We start from the raw sequence: 22,649 nt of genomic DNA, 5'->3' as shown, positions 1-22,649 counted from the left end.
ATCTGTTTTCTAAATAATGAGATGTCTGTCCTATATAATTATAATTAAAATTATTACAATGAACTTTTATATAAATTTACTTTTAATTCTTTGATTTTAGATTTTTGACAGCTGAAATATTTTGATAACGTATCATGATATTTATAACTCTCATGTACATTATAAATGATGTTGTTTTTAACAATTGTGATTCTGTTTATATATTACAGAAATCTTGTTATTTACAAAATATATTAAAATGACATTTTAACAAACCATGAAATACCAATGTTACAGCTGTTAAATAGACATACATTTAGAAAACATTAATTTGTTTTAAGTCTACTTACAATTAAGATAATATAAAAACATACAATAACTAATATTTAATAACCACATGGTTAATAAATATATAAAAAATGTTCAATAAATCAAGTCAACACAAATAAGAACAATAAAAAAGTGTTGCAGATATCATGCTCTATTTTTAGTCTTGGTAATTTTTCTAACTTTTGACCTTCAATAACTTACACACCAGAAATGTTGAGACTTTTTACACAATTTTCGGAAAGCCAAAATCCATTTATTATCCCTCGATTTATTATTCCTTATTTTTAAATTAACTGATTTTCCTATTCCAAAATGTGAACTAAATGTGAAGAATCTATCAAGAAATTTTTGTCAACAGTCATCAGCCGAATTTGATATAACTACGTTTTGCTAAAGGCTTATATTCACGCTTCTTAAAACAAGAAGAGGTAAGCTGCATAGTCCCCAGACAGGTAACTCACTTTGGAAAATCATTGCTATCTCACTAGTAAACAGCGGTCGGACGACACAATAGATTAATAATCTAATCTAATGAAGCAGCTATTATCTACTATACTATATACTATAGTATTTTAGACGATCAGTATTACTATCAAGTTGCCGTACCCGTTTCTCGTAAACGACGATCATTGGAAACAATTTTGTTTTTTATCTGGTGTGCTCCGATTGGGATATTTTTTCACCTAACACCTTGCAGCTACCGCTATATTACAGAAAATACCTTTAACGTTGTTTTTACCTAACCATACTTATCCAAGATGAATTACATATATTTCATTTATGCAAAAATGTAAATCAAATTAATAGAAAGTTAAATGTTTTATGTCATAAAATGCATAATAATTGTTGATTAGACTACTAAGTGATTTTTGAAGGATAAAATTTTGAAAAATTATGTATGAGGTCAATGTTCACAATACTAATTTATGTGTAAACAAGGAAACATTCGACATGGTTTTATTTACTGCACATAGTTTGACTATACATAGTTTGCGCTTTTGTTAGAAAAATATTTCACAATAAGAAAGCCATGCGGTCTATCTAATATTTTTTCAAGGAGGGTTAAGCTAAAGATCATAAATACTTTCCATTTGAATAAGCTATTCTGGCCCTGGAAGAAATGCCTTACAATTGAGCTAGCTAATGAAATAAATTACTGTGTTGTTTTTTATTGATTATTTTTGGGTTGTAATATATAGTGTTATTTTGTTTATAAAATGATAAAATAAAGAAAAGGCAGAGTGGCGGATTATAGAGGTTAAATGTCTAGAAACCCTGGTAAACGATTTTTAATAACATCCTGTACAACATTAGTAAATGTTACAACATTACAAAACTATGTAGTGCTTTCCGTTTATAAGATAAGGTTAAATATAACGTTCATATCGGCTGTACACACTAATTGATGATAAAGTAGATAAGATGAAGGTTAATATTATCACATTTGATTATGCAAACAATAAAATACTTTTTTGTAGTACAATCTAACGTAAATATAAGGAAACATCTATTATTGAAGAAACAGGAAATAAAAATATACCTTTTCAATACCCAACATAAAACAGTACAGTTTTTCCTATTCTACTTTTAATTTGAACCAAAATCTGTCACTAGATAGGGGCTGCAAGACTGTTGAGGGAAAAGTGATATATCGAGACAAAAACCAACAATCTAATTAGATAGCCAATCAGCGTTGAAATCAATAGCATCAAAAATAACAAAATTAAAAGTGATAATAAGCTGACGCGAGGCAGTCTCTTGCATTCCATTATCTATACCAGTACCCAATCTTTTGGGTATTCAACATGGCGACCACAATCTTTGTGGTAGCGACAAGAATGTCACTAACGACGTCATGATTTACGCTCACGACGGCCCATGTCAAGATATGTGTCGTTTTGTTTTGCCATTTGTTATTATTCACATCCCGTTCTTCACATCTAACTTGGGTAAGGTCACATGCGATACCTTTTACGTAAATTTCACTTTGATTTGTTGACTAAAATGTATGAATCGTTCAATAACTAGTATTTATTTTGGTTTTTCAACCCAACCCAAACGAATTTCCAATACTACAATCGGTAGGTTAAATAATCGGTTCTATAGGAGTCTACTAAAACAAACAAAAAGAATCTCTGGAGGTAGTAGCTATAGAAACAATCCTAAGCTTGGAGCCTATGAAATTTTTCATAAAAGACTCAAAAGGCGCCCTCTGATTGAGAGAGAGAACAAAAATTTTTAACAAATATACTGTAGGAAATGATCTAATAATTTCGAACACGTACTATATGATCACAAAACAGGCTCCAAGTTAAGGTATAAAATTAAACATCGCTATAAGAGGAGGATGGGATGAAAAATTCATTATAACAAAAGAAGAAATTTTCACAAGTGGCTCGATAACAAACGAAAAGGACCTCGCAACACGCCTGTGGGAAAATGGGTTTCCCTTGATTTGGCTGCGTTTTAGATACGTAGGTCATAAGATAGGGCCAGCTGAAGTCAGTATAACAGGATACCAGTGCAGTACTCTTTTTTACTCTTCTTAGTAATGTAGCTTCCGTAAATGTATCCTAATTTTTGAAATAAAAATGTATATTAATACCTCCTTTAAATATATTCCCAGATTTTAGAGAATTACATATAGACTAGTAAGATCCAAATCATTTTATCCTAACATTGTTAAACTGGGCAGTTTCTCAAAACTTACCAGTTTCTCATTCATTTGATGAAAATTTTATTTAAACACCGCTCAAGATTTATCCTATTTACGGAATGGTCGCATTCAATGGACGAAACCGTTGTTGTAAACCCTAGCGGAATCGTTCACTGGCACATACGCTACAAACACAACATGTTCTGGAGCGCACACCATGTTCCGGAACGCTATTAATTTGTGCTAGGTAACGGAACTAAAATGTGATAAAAGTAAATAAAAATTGATACAGAGCCTGACCAGAAATTTTTTAAATCAAGTGTGTTCTGTGATCAAACTTTAAGTTGTAACTTCTTAGAAAAAAATGAATGAATTTGGCCACGGGGATGAGGAAAAAGAATTGGAGCTCCATGAATGATTTTCCATGATTTCGTTTTGAATTATAATGTCAGTTTATATATACATAGAAAAGTGAGTGAGTGTTGGATACACATCGTAGTTCTTTAAAAAGAAAGTAGACAAAGTACCACTACATAATGTAACACTCGTATTCGTTTGAATGAACTAAACAAAAAGTAATTAATTCAGCGTCTATATAAAAAAACCGGCCGGCCAGCGAACGGTCAATACGTTTCCGATCACTACCGCTATCGCTAGGTAGCAGAAGCGCTAATCGCTACTTCAGATGAAAGAGATGATTGTATGTGAAAATAAGGATATTTGTCTTTACTTTTTAAAGAATAAATTATGTGTACGAAGATATATTGAAAAATTCTTAGCGTACTATAGAACCAAACAAAATTTCAATGTCAAAATATTTTATTACTCAACATATTCGCCTCTTAATTGGATACATTTATTACAGCCAACCTGCAACGTCTCTAGACCTTTAAAAAAAATGTTTCTTTTTGCTCTGCAAACCGGAAGAAAATTTACGACCTTTTAAACTTAAACGAATGTTTTGAATGGCAACATGAGATTTGTGTGCAAATGTTCTGCAAAAACAAAACACCTTTGGATAGCTTCCGCGTCTTTTCTCTTTAATTTTTTCCGTAGAGTGATCAGTAATGTCGAATAGTAATCTCCAGTTATTGTTATACTCTTTCCAAAAAAGTCAATCATGATTATTCCATGGCAATCTCAAAAAACTGAAACAAGAACTTTTACAGCAGATTTTTGGACACGAAATTTCTTTGGTCTTGGAGAACCAGAGTATCGCCATTCCATCGATTGTTGCTTTGTTTATGGATCATAGAAATGTATCCAAGTGTTTCATCCATAGTAACAATTCGGTTTAAGAAGTCTACATCGGTTTCAAATCGAGCACAAATCAAACGCGATGCTTCTACCCTTTCACGCTTTTGGTCAACATTCAAACATTTGGGGATCCATTTTGCAGCAATTTTTTTCATGTCCAAATTGACGAAAAATATATGATGAACGCGTTCGTATGAAATAATCAGTGCTTCAGATATCCGTTTTAACCCAATTCGACGGTCCAATAAAATCATGTCACGAAATGCATCGAGGAATGACACAGAAACTGGCCTTCCCGATCGGTCATCATCTTCAATGGAAAATTTACCTCTTTTGAAGCTTGCAGTCCAATTTTTTACGATCGCATACGAAGGACATTGATCAGCAAGGGTATTAAGCATAACTTCGTAAATCTGCTTACCTCTTAACCCTTTTAAATACTTGATGATGGCTCGATACTCCCAATTTTCGATTTTCACAATCTTTCTTCTTTTAATTTATTACGTAACTCTGGTTTACTTTTTTGGCGTCAAACTTTACACTTACACTTCTAATAAGTTATTGTTCGTTGCTTTGGTAACGCAATATTTTGGTTAACCATGGACCTGGTCTAGGCTAACCAGATATCAATACATCCTCGTATTTGCCAAGGTTTTAAAAGAAAACGCCTTCATGTACTTGAATGTGCCCCATTAAAATAACTGGTAAATCTATCTCTCCTTTAATGACAGCAGTCTTCCCATATTTGTATTCTTTGACAATTATTTGAATGATAAAATCAACCCAATCTTTCACGCTTGTTTTATTATAATATTCACATTTTCGACCTTTGGTATCTTGACTGACGGAGTTTGAATTCTCACCTGAGGTGTAAATATAGGGGTTAGTCTTCCCAGTTATAAGTATAGACAGGTATTCACGGTTGTTCTCGCACTCTTATACTTATGGTTGAAAGATACGCAGACATAGTCTTAAATTTCGAGAACCATAGTATGAAAAATTACTTACTTTGAATAAAACTTGTTGCAAATTTCATGTTCTATAATTTTTATGACATAATTGAAGCAATACAAAGTGGAATAATTGCAAAAAGTTTTTTTACCTTTGACCTTCAATAACTTTTATAAGACAACCAAAAGGAATATGTAGACTAAAGGTGAGTGTATTATCTGGAATTCCAAGTTAATATCTAAATTGACTGGACTAATTATCATTGAAACCTACACATAAAGGTAAATAAATTCCGTTGTGTGGTTTCAATATAAATTTCCATGTTTGTTATTTTTTCAACATTTTGATAAGAATTTATATAAATAAATTAATTTAGTTTCAATCTTATTTTGAGGTTAATTTTATATAATCAGAATTATACGTACTTGGAGGAATTCTGGACATAATCCAATCATCTAACAGACTCGACTATTGTTATTGGTGAGTAGCCAAGCATTCTCAGACTCATCGTTAGTAATAAAAATCTTGTTTTAAAATGTGTAAAATGTGAATTCATATCATTTAAAGTGGAAATGGACGGCGCCAGTCTAAACATTAGTCGAGTTAGCATAAACAATTTATTTAGTTATCTTCAAGCTGTAAATGAAATTATCAGACATGAACTGAAGATGGATATCGATAAATACACAATTTTTTGTGGTTAATTTTGATAATCCACTATATTCGGTCAAAATGATTTTAATGAATTTGTATGCTTTAAATTATATTTTCTAAATATGAGGGCTACTCCGAACATAATAAGCTGATGAAATTAAAGAGAAGAACATAATAAAAAATATTATGTACGTCTATTAGAACGATAACAATCCTACTTTTCTGCATAGTCACCAAATAAATTGAGGCACATATCACAAGCTTGGTCTAAATGTTGTGCCCACTACGATTTCCGCCATCCGTAGCTACTCTTCTTCAAAACAATGTGATGTTATTCAATTTATTCTTATAAACAAGTAAAGAGATTTCTATTCAAAATCAACATAGCTGCAAAAAGTTTAAAAATGAAGATATCTGCAGCAAAAACGAAATGCATCACTACCTCAAAACATCTATCAGATACAAACTGGTTGTAGATGATGAAATTATACAACAAAATATGGAATTCAAATATTTAGGCATAGAAATATCAGGATACGGTGATATCGAAGTGGAGGTGAGAAACCAACCGGCAAAAGCAGCACGAACCTCAGCTTACCTGAACGATACAATCTTCCGAAACAAATATATCGGAATCGAGACCAAATCTACAAGGCCGTCATCCTGCTTATATTAACATACACAGCAGAAACCAGATCAGACACATCGAACACAAAGAGAATATTAGAAACCACCGGAATTAAAATAGTACGTAGGATTGCTAGGAAAACAGGGAGAGAAGTGAGGACATTATAAGAACATGTAAAATTGACAACGTGAACGAATGGATATTGGGAGAAGCACGAGAGAGGGGAACGAACACATAGATCGAATGAATGACGACAAAATTATCAAAATAGCTAGAGAGAAGCGGCCCTTAGGGCGGCGAAGCGATGGAAGACACCGCAATAGATGGAGCGACAAGTTCTCTAATAATTAAACGGCAGAGGATACGAGGAAAAACAAGCATTTTGCTAACATCAAAGAAACAAGAAGAAGAAGAAACAAGTAAAAATCACTAGCTTCGAGATTGGGACTAAAGAGAGAATGATGCATAAACTCCAATTAGAATCTGAGGTGCCGTTTGACTGGTGAGATCCGATACTGTCATGCAAAAACAAAATTTTGAACATAAACTTTCTTCGTCACATGTTTGGACTCCTCTACTTAGTTTGTGGAAAGTTTGAATGTAGAGATTAGACTTTATTAGAAAGACATAATCATCGTTATTTTATGTATCTATCGATAATAATTTTAATTGGAATACACGTCATTACTCTGATTAATTTTATTGTTCTGCTAAATCCATTACTTTAATTGCAAAAAGTATGGATATTTTTAGAAATTCAGTTTATTGAGCATCAAATGAAGAGGTGCTCCTACATCTAAAAATAACGTAATGAGTTTGAAAATACGAGAGCCGTTTGATGGAATTAAACTCTGTTCTTCAAGAAATGCGGCTTTTTCGGCATCAAAACGTGCCTGAAAATCAGCACAATATTGGTACACCATTATATTTAGATAGAAGTATATTCCTTTGAGACAGAAAACTTTATGACCATGACCTTATTGGCTGAAAAAACGGTTTCTGGGTACCCAAATTCATTTGTGTTACAAGAGCTTGCACTTTTAAAAGCACAGAACCATAAATATAAATAGAACACTTTCAGGTTAATATTTATATAACTTTATCGCGGTTTCTTCAATTCCATTACTCGAAGTTCTTTTTCTCTATTATTATCCAACAACGAATAGAAAATTGAAACTAATATTTTTCTTAGATTTATGTGTTGTTTTCGTTGATAATACCTGGTACATGGAAATAAAAACAGTCTCCAGTCCAACTGCTCGCTTATGTGAATAAAGCAGATATTTATAATGTTTTAACATAAATAGAATATTCTATATAATTAATTCTGTATTTTCCCATAGCTATATAGATTTAATCATTTCTTTCTTAAAATCCAATTATAGTTTTACTCACTACCGGACTCATATGGGAGTGGTTTCTCAATAAGCATGTAACCTTAAATATTATATTAGTGTTACAAAAATAAAAGATATTCTTTTTAACAGTGGTGACAATATTTTTAACATAAGGGTAGTTTATATGAATTTTTAGAAGTACTTAAAGGTTAGCCTCAGTCTACATTTGTTAAATCGGTTAGTGACAATTCTATTGAGTTTCAACTATACTTTATTGTATAGCACTAATCTCATTTATTCAACCCTCTACATAAAAAAATGTTTCTAATACTGAAATATTTCACGATATGAATAGTTTAACCTGATTGTTTGAAATTATTTTGTTTAATTCGTTGGCAATGAGTTATTATTATAACACGATTTTTTTTTACAGAATGGAAAAATCCCAAAATCCTCCACCTTATTCTCCTCCTCAACCTGGATTCCAGCCTCCTCCACCTCAACCTGGTTTCCAACCTCCTCCTCAAGGTGGATATCAAGGTCCCCCTCAAAGTGGATTCCGTCCTCAACAAGATACACAAACAGGTGAATATGAAACTAAAAATATCATTACAAAAATGAGTAAATTTTATAGTATTATGTTTTATACCATTCCTATATTAATTTATTAGAATGAACGAACTCCATCAATTTTAAAGCATATTGGTCTCTATTTTTTTTGTGGATTGGAACTAGCAATTCTTCCCCCATCCTTGTGATATTGTTTCTGACCTTTCCCATATCCATGTTTTACTTTCTTCTGTCGTAAGAACTGCTACGCTCGCTTTGTTAATTTTGATTCTCCGTATTGCCTCTTTGGCTCCTGCACAGATGATTTCTTGCACATTTGTATTTTCCTAAGTTTTTCTTAACTCATTAATGCTCCATATTAAAAATATTTCCTTTTCGCATTTGTATCTAGATGAAAATTGTTACATTGAGTAGTTCCAAAAAGCAAAATATTGTTGGTGGTTTGGTTCATTCACGTGATATTTTAGGATTCTGGGTAAAATCTTGTGATTTAGCTGGGTTCGATCATTAGTTCTCTTTCAGCTGCATGTTTGAAACGTGTGTATTAGTGGTGCTTGTCACAAAAATAGGAAGCCTCGAGAAAAGCGTCGCGATAAAATTTTGTGCGAAATGGGCGAAACCTACGGAAGAGTGTTTAAAGTGTTTGGTGATGATTCTATGATCCATTCGGGTACCTTCAGGCAAATTGTAACTCAAGATGTCACGATGAGAAAGCTCTGTGCAAAAATTATCCCGAGAAACAATTAAGAAGAGCCAAACCAAATCGATTGTCAGCCATAGAAGACAGTTTAGATCCCGAAAAAAGCGCCAGGAAAAAGATGATAAAGTTCAGAACAAAAATGGTTCCAAGAAACAATTAAGAAGATCAAAACCAAATCGATTGTCAATTATAAGAGACTATTTGGAAACCGGAATAAAACACCAGGTAAAAGATGATAAAGCAGTGGCTGTAACCAAATGATTCATGATAATAAATATCTGGCGTGAGCAAGACGAAAGTGGAAATTATGCTAATCTGCCGGGGAGTGGTCATTAAGGAGTTTGTTCCAACTGGACAGATCGCGAATTGATTATTCTATCACGAAGTAATTGATAGTGAATCAAGTAATTAGTTGCTGCATCACGACAATGCACCCTGTTAAGTGTGACGCAGTTTTTAACTTCCAGAAATATTCCAGTGCTACTACAGCCACTCTAATCTTCGGATCTATCGGATATGTTTCAGTCAAAGACTTTCAGAATTACTATAAAGCCTGGAAAAATCTCTGGAATCGAGTTTATTCTTCTGGAAGATAATAAATAGTGAATAATTAGATATGATGAATTATAGAAAAAACGCACTACACGAAAGAATACTGATAATAACAATATTAGTTCTATAGAATACAGCATATGAAAACTTGCATTCGTTAATAAAATACAGATACTTCGTAACTTAGAATAATACCAATTTATAACGGTGAATGAACTAGTGTTTCACTTTTGAATCATTTATGGAAGGCGATTTCTGAAAAAACTGAAATCTCTTGAAACGTGTAAATGAGTAACTCAACTGATATACTGATGAGACAATCAGCAATTACTTATAGGATAAAAACAAGTTGAAGCAGAAGAAATCAATAAAATGAATATGGAAATGGAAATATGTTGTTAATGATTATAATTGTATTGATTTTGTGAAAATACTAAGTCCTGAGAGAGACAAACAACAATGCGAAAAAATATATAGATCGAAAGAAAAAATAACAGCAACAAATCATTGCTGTTATTTTTCTCTCTTTTCCGTATATTTTGGCGGGTATAGAATGTCCAGAAGGACAAATGTATGCAAAAGAACGACCACGAGAAGATATCTCTAACGATATTAACACGTTCGAGTTGAACTTTTTGTGTTTTTTGAAATACAGCTTTCTTTGATAATTTCCAAACCTTTGGCGGAGGAAAACTCGTTTTCAATGAAACTTCTAAGTTCTGATTTTTGTTCTATTTGTTGTTTCTCAGAATATTTGCGTGCCGATTATCTTGATAACAAATCCCATACAGATGTGCGGTCGAATTCAGCAGCCAAAGACATCTTTTGTTTACATACATACAAATATCAGATGGTGAGCACCTGAGTACGTTTCAGAGTTCAGTTTCAAATTGATATTCCTAGTAGCAGCTACGTTTAGCAATCTTTTTAATGAGTATAGCATCCAAAGTAAAGGCGGAAATCATTACGGAAATTGAAGAAAAATGGTGCAAATAATGCTGATATGTGTGAAGAATATAATACAAAACCTCAAAAACAAAAATAAAAACGCAAATCGATGAATCAAGATGTCAAAAAAGTTCTTGTGTGTTTCAAAGTCCAAAGAAGAGAAAACGAATCTTGGAGCGGTCGTTTGCTGCAAGAAAAGACTAATCATTCAGCCAGATTGTTCAAGAATGGATTTCGCGCATTTGGAAAGCTGAATAAGTCAATTTATGAGTCATGATATTGTTTCTGTACAAGCCTCAGTGTATCATAAAGTGATGAATTGAGTTTATACTGTTAGCCAAATATGGGACGTAGACAGACACTGAACATCAACAAGCGAATAAAAAAACTATTGGCGAAAATCACGTATTACTAGAAGGACGCTGAATTTGGCTACTATAGCGGTGAACAACAATACAATCTCTAAGGGTGTTGCTGTTTAATTATTTTATGGGAACAAATAGTTGTGTTTTAAAATTGGTCTAAAAATGACGAAAATTGAAATTACCCTTTTTAATATCACCACTAATAGAAAGTGAATCGGTTTTTAAAGCGGGACATATAGTATTATATGGCCTAGAAGGAACATATTCAAAAACCATAAAAAGTTTGTGTCTTCAGACAACAGTTCTGTAACTTCCCAGCCTCCTCAGATAATAATTAATATGATTGAAGTAGTTAAAGATTAGAAAAGCATTTATTCATGTAAGTACGGGAGGAAGAGACTTGAATATCTACACGAAACTACCAAAAAGGTACACAAGAGATTCATTGGCCACTAGAATAGGATTTTAAAAACTAGTACAGCTCTTTCAATATCAATTGCAGATTATAAAAACCCTTGCCGATAATTATTTTGTTTGATCTACCATAGGCGTAGGTATCTCATTTTATAAATTTATTATTTTTATAAATACTTTTAAAAGATGTATATCTTATGCGAGAAAGTATTCGTTAACTGGAATCGAATCATTAAAAATTGGACGGCGTTATACGCCGTTATTTAGAAAAATGCACTCAATTGTAGTCCTACTTGAAACTTGGAAAAAAATCATTATTATACCTCGTTAAGCTGCTACAACTGAATATTAAATTAAAAAACGTAAATAGACGAGTAAAATGTATCTGCTTGTAAGGGAGTTTGGTTAAAAGAGTACCAGATGTGAACTGAGTGCCGTGCATATTTATGAAATATTGATTGTTGGATATTGGAAGAACTATACCTAAATTTGTAACACTACAACTTTTAACATGTTTTTATTGTTTTCCAAGTGCACCTTATGGATGTGTGGTTAGGTTATTTTATATATTATTTTACTATTTAGACTAAACTTTCAAATAAAACTAGTTCGTATTATGGCTTTGTTGCTCACCTCTATTGAGGTTTAAAAGAAAATCAACATATGTCGCCCACTAATTTTTGTGAATAGAAGCGTAATAAAATCAAATAATACTCATCAAGAAAGAATTGTTGTTTCTGTGTTAGATATGACACAAATTGTTCAAGACGTGAAGACTTTTCAGTCTCCACTCCATGTCGTAATAGACATTTATTGTGTTATTCCAAAAGGTTTTCCCCATATTCTCATATTTATACGATATACTGAGAATCTGTGAGTCTGTGTACAATGAAAGTCAAAGCAGCGCCATTGAAATCATTCTACAATGGAGTAGTTTACGAGAAAATTCATTCTTTCCTTTATATTAAGCTTATGATCACCTTCAAGGCATAAATAAGATACTTTCAACAACGTTGATCAGATATTGTTTCAATATCTCTAAACGACAATCAACCAGCCCGAGGATTGCGAGAAATCTTGAAAATATTGAGCAGTAACGTGGAATTTTCGCATTTCGTCAGGAAAATGCATTCTATACTCGTATATGTTGACAATATACTGATAAATTACTGTTTAAAATTTCGATAGTATCTTATTCAGAGATGAGACGCATTTTTATCTATACGGCTTTGTGAATAAGCAAAACTGCTGTTACTGATTCTCTGAGAACCCAGAAGGAAAACATCACAGACAAGTGAACTTTTCCAAAGTGTTAGTATAGGCTGCAATAAATGTTTTCCCATTTATTTTTTCAAAATGATAACAGTACTGTATGTACGATTACTGCTTCTCGATAGAGAGGACTTGTTGAATAACTACCTAAAATCAAATCGCAATAATTTTGCTGGAAAAGATACTTGATTGCGGTAGAATGATGCCACCTTACATACTACAAACCAATAAAAGTCTCCAGCACCATTTAGATGATCTCTAAATGGGGTAGTAACAACTAGCCGCCCAGAAGTCCTGAATGAACCCTTGATTTTTTTCTTAAAAGTTACCTTGTGGAAAACTTATGAATTACTATCCCTAAAAATTGAGTTAAGACAGAGAATCCTTGAAAAAATTATACATTTCTCGTTTTGTTTCAAATTAATACAGCAGCGTGAAGGAAAACATCTTTATAATGGTATTATCCATAAAACAAATGTATAACTTTTTCTTTGTTGAAATATAGTATCAAAATGAGGAAAAACTTTGTTTTATCACGAGCGTATCATAATGTTTCAGAAAAAATACAATTAAAAATATTCTATAATGTGTTTGTCTCTATTTATTTATCGATTTCTTGTTATTTTTCAGTAATTGTGACTCACACAGTGGCGCACGTACCGGTTGGACCATCTCCAACTTCTACAACATGTCCATCTTGCCATGCTCAGATAGTTACATCCGTTGAAACTGAAACGACTACAAAAACACATTTGTTTGCTTTACTGTTATGTCTTTTCGGGTAAGTCTAGAACTCACCGGCATTACAATGATTTCATTGCATTGTTGCACTGTTTTAGGAATTCCAAATACTTCATGAGTAATTAATTTAAATGGACTCTATCTGTATACATCCTTACTCATATTTTGTTGTAATTAGTCCTTAATTTGCAATATTCCGTCAAAATATTAGTTAATACTATTTCCATTAAATATGAATATATTATTGGTTGGCGACAAAGTAATTTCGGTTTTGCAGTATAAAGTAAAACACTTTTTTTGAAAAAAGAATAGTTTTGAATCAATTATATACTTTCCATTTTGCTCATTGACCTTTTGCCATATTTCTTCATGATTCCGCGCTCATTAAATTTCTGGTCCTTATCAGCAAAAAACTGAACCAGGTGCGATTGAAGGTCATCGTCATTTGTGAAAGTTTGACCTTTCAAAGCAAACATCGAAATAAATGGTAATCAAATGGTGCCAGAACAGGGCTGTATGGGGGCTGTGATATCACTTCCTAGCCAAGCAGTTTCCCACGAGTTGCTAAAGATGTCTCAGGCCTTGCATTATCACGGTGGAACACTTAACCTTTCCGATTTGACAACTTTTCTTTCATTGCTTCATCCAGTTTCATCAATTGTTGACAGTAAACATCAAAATTTATCGTGTGGTTCCTTGAAAGCAGCTCCAAAAACACACCACCTTTGTAATCCCACTAAACTGACAGCATGAGTTTTTTTTTGTTTTTCAGCTTTCGATGTGGTTCATCATCATCACGATCGTTTTCCAACTATGTTACTGTACAGGACCCATTTTTCATCACCAGTGATGATTCTTTACCAGAAAGGATCGGTTTTATTTCGATTAAGGTGCATATCGCAAATGTTGATTCTTTGTGTTAAATGAATTTCTTTCAATTCGTAAGATACCCGAATATCAAGCTTCTTAACTAGCCCAAGACATTTTAAGTGTTTTGCAATTGTTGTGTGCAACCTCTCGAACAGTTATATGACGATTTTCTTCAATTATGACTTTGATTTGGTCATCATCAACTTCATTAGACCGACCAGAACGTTGCTTATCTTTAAGGGAAAAATAACCAGAACGGAATTTTTTATGCTAATTCTGATACGTGCGTTCTATTAAGCAATCATCACCATAAACTTCACATATTTCTTTGTGAGCCGCAGCAGCTTTCTTTCCTTTACGGAAATAAAAAAAGTAAAATATGCCGAAAATGTTTGTTTCTTCACTCTATTTAAAATGAACCCACAACTAAAAGTTTTAATAAAAATCACGCTCTACTTGCTTCTAAACCTAAAGTAACGTCAATGTGAACAGTATCACGTGACAAACAAAAAATAAAGCAACGCTATCCATCAGTAAAAAGCGAAAGTACTTAGTTGACAAACTTATATTTTAATTGAGCTTCCTTGTAACTGAACAGTTTTTATCTCATAGATATAGCTAAAATGATATATATTTGCTACTATGAAAATATCTTTTATAATAAAGTTTATTCAACTTAATTTAAACAAGTACTCATCCAAATTCTATTTTACTAAATGATTAGGTTGTAATTTTGCAGGTGTTAATAAGTAAACATAATACATCCTTTTTGAAACGGTCATAATTTAACACCGATTTGGATTATTTATAAATGCCGAACTGCTTTTCGTTATAGCTTACTCATTTGTTATTCTTTAGGCGAAATATGCCGAATTGTTGAATTTTTCTAGTGTCTCAATATCATAAATTTGAATGTTTCATTATCTTCATTTTTTATTTATGATTATAATGGTATTTAATTCTCAACAACACTGTAGAGTTCTCAGTACTCTGACATCACCATTCAGGCATCTTATCGTCGACAACGTACGTTATCAAATAGGTTCTAAAGTTCATATTCTGTTTTAAACCAAACGCAAAATCCATAAAATGGTTGCGATAGTTATTAGTTATTTATTATAATTATAAATCCACGGATATGTCTATGTATATAAGGAACTTACTTTTCACAATATCCTAGTTCATATTATAGTGATAAACGTCGATTTTTCATTATACACGCCAAATTTTGTTTTGAATGTTTTCTGTTTTCGTTGAAGAAGCTTCATAAAAATAATATCCAACTGTTTTTTCGATAACGAGGAGTAGATTACTAGAAATAATTTCGAGCAAATTGTTTATTTAAATTACAGCAATGGGCAACTATGAAATGTTGTAGGTATATTGATAATAACTGTGTTATAACGCAGTAAATACTGATACTGATTAGAGGTTTTCTCTACGTAACAAAACTGCACGTTGCACTCTGCTAAACATACACAATGCCCCGACAAGGACGCGTTTTTTACCGTGGTTTTCCCTGTAAGTCTGCTTCACTAATTGTCATGACAATTTTAGGATAATTTAAGGAAATAGTACCCGTCAAGTTCTGATATTAGCTTATTATTGATATTACTATTGATCATTGGGTTAACTATTGTTTTGATTGTTTTACATATTTCAATTAAATTTATACTCTGGAAAGTCTATTTCAACAGTCAGGTCTTCTTTGATTTCTTCTACTTCTTCTTGTTGGATGTTCATAAATTATTCAAGTGTGGCTGGGTCATTGGTCTCTATTGTACTCAACTGGACATTTGGGAAAGACTGATCTTAACAATTGGTATACGCTGGAGAACACAGCAACCTGACTTTTTTCAGCCACATTTAGCACTACAACCTTTTTTGCAATTGCAAAAAATATTGTCGAGGAGTTTTTCTGTAGAAGGTGGGAGTAAAGTTATAATCGGTTCCAGAGTATTATCTACCAATTTCCAAACCCAGTCTCCTGGGTTCAGTTGATTGCCTAGCCATGTTTGAACTTGAAAGTCTACTCGATACATGTGGTGAATAGCAGATGCCGATGTTGAAGGAAGACATGATAGCTGTACTTGTTTCTTTTTTCGCGTATTTTTTACGGCATTTATCATAGTAAGTAATTTTTTTAGAGCTCCATAAATCCCAAGAAGCAAGCAAATTCCTTCCGTAATTATTGTTTGAAATGTTGGATCAATTTCTGTAAATACTTTAGCGTAGTCACTCAAATATTTTTTTTGAATAATTTAAATACTGACTTTTTCCCACTTCTGTAAATTGCTGACGAACTGAGCCATTTTTCCGAGCTATAAAATAGCACAAATAAGTGCCTGATATGTATATGTGCATATCATGTATAATGTGGCTCTTAGAATCACGATATCTCAGGAATGGTAAGTCTTAGAAAAAAGCATGCAGACAATTTTTGTACAGAATTTCAAGATCTACAGCTTTGGTTTGATGAGGTTTTTATTTTGATAAAACTTACCATTACCGAGAAAAATCCAAAAAACCTAAAATTTTAACTTTTGACAACGAATAACTTTTGCAGCACACATAAGATCGATGGAGATTTTTAAAACTTTATTTGTAATGGTAAACTCCAGCCCTCCACTAATATTTGGCTTTCCGGAAACTCCGGAAAAATTGACCAGACTATATTCGTATATTGAATTATTTAGATGAGATTTTCTTATCAAATTTTCACTAAATCTCTTGGAATTTCATATTGTTGGCATTCAATAATGATATTTTTGATATTTTGGACCAAATTGAAATTTGTGAAATAAATCATGGCCTGTCGCCAAATAGAGTTTCAAGTTTAAAATATCTTGGTTGATTGAATGATTCGTGAACACGGCTTACAAGCCTATGGCTGGTAAATCGAATTATATTCCGGAGGCGAATAATTTTTTTATAAAATTTTGTATATATTCACAAAAATATACACTGATAAAGTGAAATAGCATATTGTACAGAAATGTAAAGGAAAGTTGGTTATATAGAAATGATTATTTTCTAATAATTAGCTGAAAACTTTACTATTGAGTAAAGTTAAAATTCATTGTCATCTTATATATTAAAAAAATTGATGATTTCCATTCCGAGTCCGTTCAGGCGTTTTACCCAACCGATTTGCTTAATTTTTTTTTTTCAATGAAAGGTATTGATGCACAGATCAGCCATCAACCATCGGATTTCATCTAATTTTCACCATTCTCAAGTTATACTCAAATGCGATTTCCTCCTGTACATTACTTATGGGAGTTTTTCACATACACACGTTCTATCCTCAATATCTCAGGTTCTATTCAAGATAGAGACTTCGTTTTTGTTTAAGAACACTCGCTGAATCACCTTCTTTCTTTTGAGTTTCTGAACACTTAAATCGGTTGAGCTAGGCGCGGACATTCAATGTGGAGTTATGGATTTTTGTAGGTTTTTGGCAATTTTTCTACATTCAAAGATCTATATCTCAGGTTCTAATATAACTACAGAGTTCGTTCTTTTCTATTATAATGATTTCTGATACTTATTTAATGGATTCCATGCGAGCGAAGCCGCGGGTAAAAGCTAGTAGACACTATTGTACAATGTGATAAATTTAAAATTATTAAAGAAAGATTGTAATGTGTGAAATAATAGTATTTTAACAATTATTATATTCAGATGTTGGAGCAACTTCATTTTTAGAGTTATTGAAACTATTTATTATGTCAGAAGACAGATTATGAAACAAGGAATAAAATTACTGAAGTCAACTATTGTCTTCAATGTTTGGGGAAGCTGCAGAATTTGGGAGAAAGGAAGTTATTGTTCTATGACAAGTTTTTCACGATTAGGCAACACAAAATAGAATTTGTTGCTTCCACATAGAAGTCCTAGTTACACAGAAATATCTCTTTACATTCTAGTTTCGCCTTAAAACGAAAATATTAACTTCTTTAGCAACAGTGATCGATATAACCGCTCGTAGGAAAAAATAGTTGAAGATTTGATGAACATGTAATATCATAAAGTGTGGGAGTTTGATGTGAGTTACTTCTGGAGCAATGGAAAAAGTTAAAGCGCCCACACTTCATTATATTAGTATTGTTCATTTATACTTCTATTTTTTCACACATTACAACGATTTTTTAATATATAATATAACAATGAATTTTAACTTTACTCAATAGCGAATTTTTTAGTTGATTATTATAAGGTAATAATTCCTATATGACCAGCTTTGCTCTAATTTCTATAACTATATGTTCACAATATACTTATTTAAATTATTTTTGAATACTAATTGCGTCAATATTTACACCAAAACCTATAGTGCTTTTCAAATAGAGTTTAGTTTTCAAGCCTTTTTTATTCAATTTTAATTACAATTTTAATTTAAAAAAAAAACCATTTGGAAAAATTGTTTCCAAAAGAATTTTATACAAATTGTAAATTCCACTTTTTATGTGTTATTATTATTATTAGCTATAAAAATCTATAGTATAATACTACGATTACTATTTCCTTACTATTTCAAGGTTATTATTAGTAAACAAGATAATCAAATATAATTGTCTGTAATGAGGTATCAAGAAAATTATCCTTTTTTTTGGACATTCCACATTCATATTTCTTTACAGTTGTGTGGCTAATTCGTTCATTGGTTGCACTATTTTTTTGAAACAATAGAGTAGCCTTGACTTAATCGCGTAGCAGGGTTATTATTGTTAATATATTCAGTCTCTTCAGTAACCTCGTAAACAGATATTTGTTTAGCTTATCGTCTCAGCGAATATAACCTTGGACGCCCCGATTATTTTCAGGGGGGTGCCTAATTTTATATAAATCTTCATTTTGTGAGGAAGTTCCACCAATTGAACAATAGTCAGTCAATAAGGATTAAAATTAATGTAGCTATTACTGAAAGCCTGTTTTTTATCATTATTATTGATTTTGGCATACCTACATTAAAAGAATTTATTATTGAAAAATGTTAAATTTTATTCATTCATTACGTATTTGGAAACATATGAAAACATGAAAGTCTATGAGAAATTTGAAACTAAATATGTTGAGATTAAAATTTTGTTCATCTGGGCATATCAAATTTTTGATAATAATTTGAAAATTGTGAATCTGCAGAAAAAATTGAAAATTTCGTAAAACTATTTAAAAAACAAAATAAAGTAGAATTGACTATCTGGCTTAGCAATACGCTTAAACGAAGAAGAATTAGTTGCAAAAATTAATAAAAATTGTTAATAGAGGAATTCAATGAAATAAGAAGCAAAAAACTATCACTTTTTCAAAAAATCAAATCACTAATGTGACAGAATAAAACTCTTTTTTCAATTCAATATGCTTTTCAATGTTCTCCCTCTGCGCATTTATATTTTCTCACTACCATGAGTTGATATGTCGTATCAAAGTATGTTTGGTAAAATTTAAATATCTACTTACTATCAGTGCTACCTGGGGATGATATAAATAGCAAAAATGTATAAAAACCCCGTTTCTTTTTGTTACTGCACACCCAAATGTCATCCAACTTCTAATGAACAGTACTTATATTTGTCTGAATTGAAGTAAAATATTTTTGATAGCAAATACCCACATATATTCATTGTTTTACATTTAGAATTTGACGCAATTTTGATATTGTAAAACTTATGTATGTATGCGGGGAAATAAATGACTTCTAAAAATATCATAAAAAAGATGAAAATAAGGACATAAACATTATGTATTCAAATTCCTTTAGCCTAATTTTTACGGATCTAGTTACAAAATCAATCGTTATTACTTAATTTCATTTTAATCCAATCGCAACCGTTAATAATAAAATATTAAGGTCATGATTATACAAGTTACGAAAGATTATAAGAAATGAGTGTTGAATGACACTCAAGAAATTTGTACTAGGAACTTAATAGGTAGTAAAAGAAACAATGACCTCAAGTTTAAATAATTTTTATTAAAAATAAAAAAATCAAACAGATTTTAAAAAAACTACACCTCATTTAGAAGCACAAAAAAATACAAAATAAAATTTTTGGCATCACTCTTGCTACAATTGGTCTTCAAGAATTATTTAAATGATAGATAATAATGATTTGATGCTTGAAAAAGTGATCATTGTGAGCATATATGTACCTACAGGAATGTTGCTTTTATATGAATTATTCCTTTCTAATAACTAGCTCAAAAATCCGCTATTGAGTAAAGTTGAAATTCATTGTCATGAATTCTAACGTAGGTACACTATTAAACAATGGTTGTAATGTGTAAAAAACAGTTAAAGTGTAAATGAACGTAGTAATATCATGAATCGTGAGCGTTTTAAATATCCGTACTTACTGTATACATCGAACGCCCTCAGAAAAAGAGAGAAATGCTTTATTGTCAAAAAATTGTTACAATTTGTAGACAAAAGCTGATAAAAACTAAATCAATATATAATAAATATATAAATCGTATATGAGTCCATAGCAAAAATTAGAACAGTGTTCCCGGAATTGAATATTATTGTTAGAATAGTCGCTTACAGAATAAAAGGCACTTTCCACTGTTTCCAGCAAATATGTCCTCAAATTATCGCGAAATGCAGGAAAAGATGATATCGTTTTGATTTCAATTGGCAAGTGATTATGCATTTTTTGCACTGTAAAATATGGAGTCCTTAACTAATTCGGAACGTGGAGTAGGTAGATAAAGGTCAAGATCAGCGTTCCTAAGTGGATAGTCATGTAACGACCTTTCTGAAATTGGAGAAGCTTGCTTACGAATTAGGCAAACGGATTAAAAGATGAATAAGGAAGGAAGATTCAGAATTTTTAATCTTTTAAAGAAGTCCCTGCAGTGAGTCCTGCTGTTTAGTTTAATTTTTTAGATAAGGCTGCAATATATAACAAGTCTTATAAATTTTACAAATTCAACGACCTCAATGGTGGGGCTATTTAATAAAAAAGATAAAAAAGGCTCCAATGTGTTTTTATATGATAAAACTTTGGTTTTAAAAACGTTGAGATAGAGAAGATTAGAATCGCACCATGATTTAATGGTGATTAGGTCACTAGATATGGTCGAGAAACAAGTGTCGTCTGCAAAAAGACATTTTTTACCACTGATGTCTAGATAGGCGATGTCGTTTATAAACAGAAGAAACAAAATAGAGCCTAGAAGTGAGCCCTGAGGCATTCTATTGGCTTGCAAGAAGACATCGTTGTATCAGCCATTACAAGCTGACTTTTGTTGGTAAGGTATGACTTGAACCTTGCGAGAGGTGTTCCCTTGAAACCGTAGTACAGCAATTTGTTGATTAAAATATTATGATTAACACAATCGAAAGCATTAGAAAAATTACAAAAATTTGTTGCAGTGATGCCTGCTTAGGCTAGAGTACACATTATTTAGAGGGACATTATAGCATGATTTCTGCATTTGTTACTTAAAAACCCAAATTGATGGGTAGTAAGTATTTTATATTTAAACACAAATGATAAAAGCCTCTTTTTGACCAATCTTTCTATGATCTTAGATAATGTGGCAAGTGCAATTGGACGATAATTCGATGCCTTGATTTTTATCTCCTTTATGCAGATTGCAGAGGTAAAATTATAGCCGTCTAAGGCAATTGGGAAAAATGCCATTTTGAAATGAAACTTTAATTAAAATGGTAAGGTGATTTGATTTGTAATCGTGCAGACTCGAATTTTTGATGTCATTAATTGCATTGTGAAGCTCTGCTAAAACTACGAGCATAAAGAAGAAACTGTGTAAGTTAGTATTTACATCAGTAAGATATGAAAGCGAATCATGAGAAGGGGTTATAGAATTTGATGAATTTTTGGCTACATTCACAAAGTAAAAAGCACTGGGGCACCCACCCACAGTCCACTGGATAGAATTTTCTTGAAATAGCAAGAATATTGCCAAATATCAGTGTATTCATAATATATTTTATAAAATAATTATACCTAAAACTGTTTTTGAATATTTCTAGATATAAAAATATACTACTAGTATCTTTGTTTGTTTGGAAACATATTGGTACACCGTTTCTTTAAAGATTGCTTCTTGCCGTTTGCTGTGATGATAATTAATCATATTTCCGTTCCAAAACGTGATAGTGGTCAGCGTTATTGTCGACTAATACATACACTTTGTCTTGGAACGACATTATTTAAATCACATATTTTGTATAGATAAACAGAACATAATTTATCTTAGTTCTAGTTTATTATATTCTTTTCTTCACTTTGTTTCGTTATTTGTTTGTTTTTGAGTGAATCCATAATCTTGCCGACTCAATTTTGATTTGAAATAAACACCTCGAATCTTTTTAAAACTAAAACACCTTAAATAGATGTATATAGTGCGATCCATGAGTTTTTTGCCTCATATTGTAGAGTGCGTTCGCAGA

At 31.8% G+C, this 22,649-nt stretch overlaps 1 protein-coding gene across 1 annotated transcript in view; it reads left to right on the top strand.

Moving 5' to 3' along the window:
* The window catches only part of LOC130448685 (lipopolysaccharide-induced tumor necrosis factor-alpha factor homolog), a 49,004-nt gene that overhangs the window by 21,110 nt on the left and 5,245 nt on the right, over positions 1-22,649 (top strand). The window contains exons 2-3 of the mRNA XM_056786158.1: positions 8,226-8,377; positions 13,244-13,394. Of these exons, the coding sequence (XP_056642136.1) occupies positions 8,226-8,377; positions 13,244-13,394 (303 nt within the window). The remainder of the gene's footprint in view (positions 1-8,225; positions 8,378-13,243; positions 13,395-22,649) is intronic.

This window comes from Diorhabda sublineata, chromosome 9 (genome assembly GCF_026230105.1).
Source record: "Diorhabda sublineata isolate icDioSubl1.1 chromosome 9, icDioSubl1.1, whole genome shotgun sequence".
Taxonomy (NCBI): Eukaryota; Metazoa; Arthropoda; class Insecta; order Coleoptera; family Chrysomelidae; genus Diorhabda; species Diorhabda sublineata.
The sequence above is the reverse complement of the archived record's forward strand: the minus strand, read 5'-3'. Positions and strand labels throughout refer to the sequence as shown.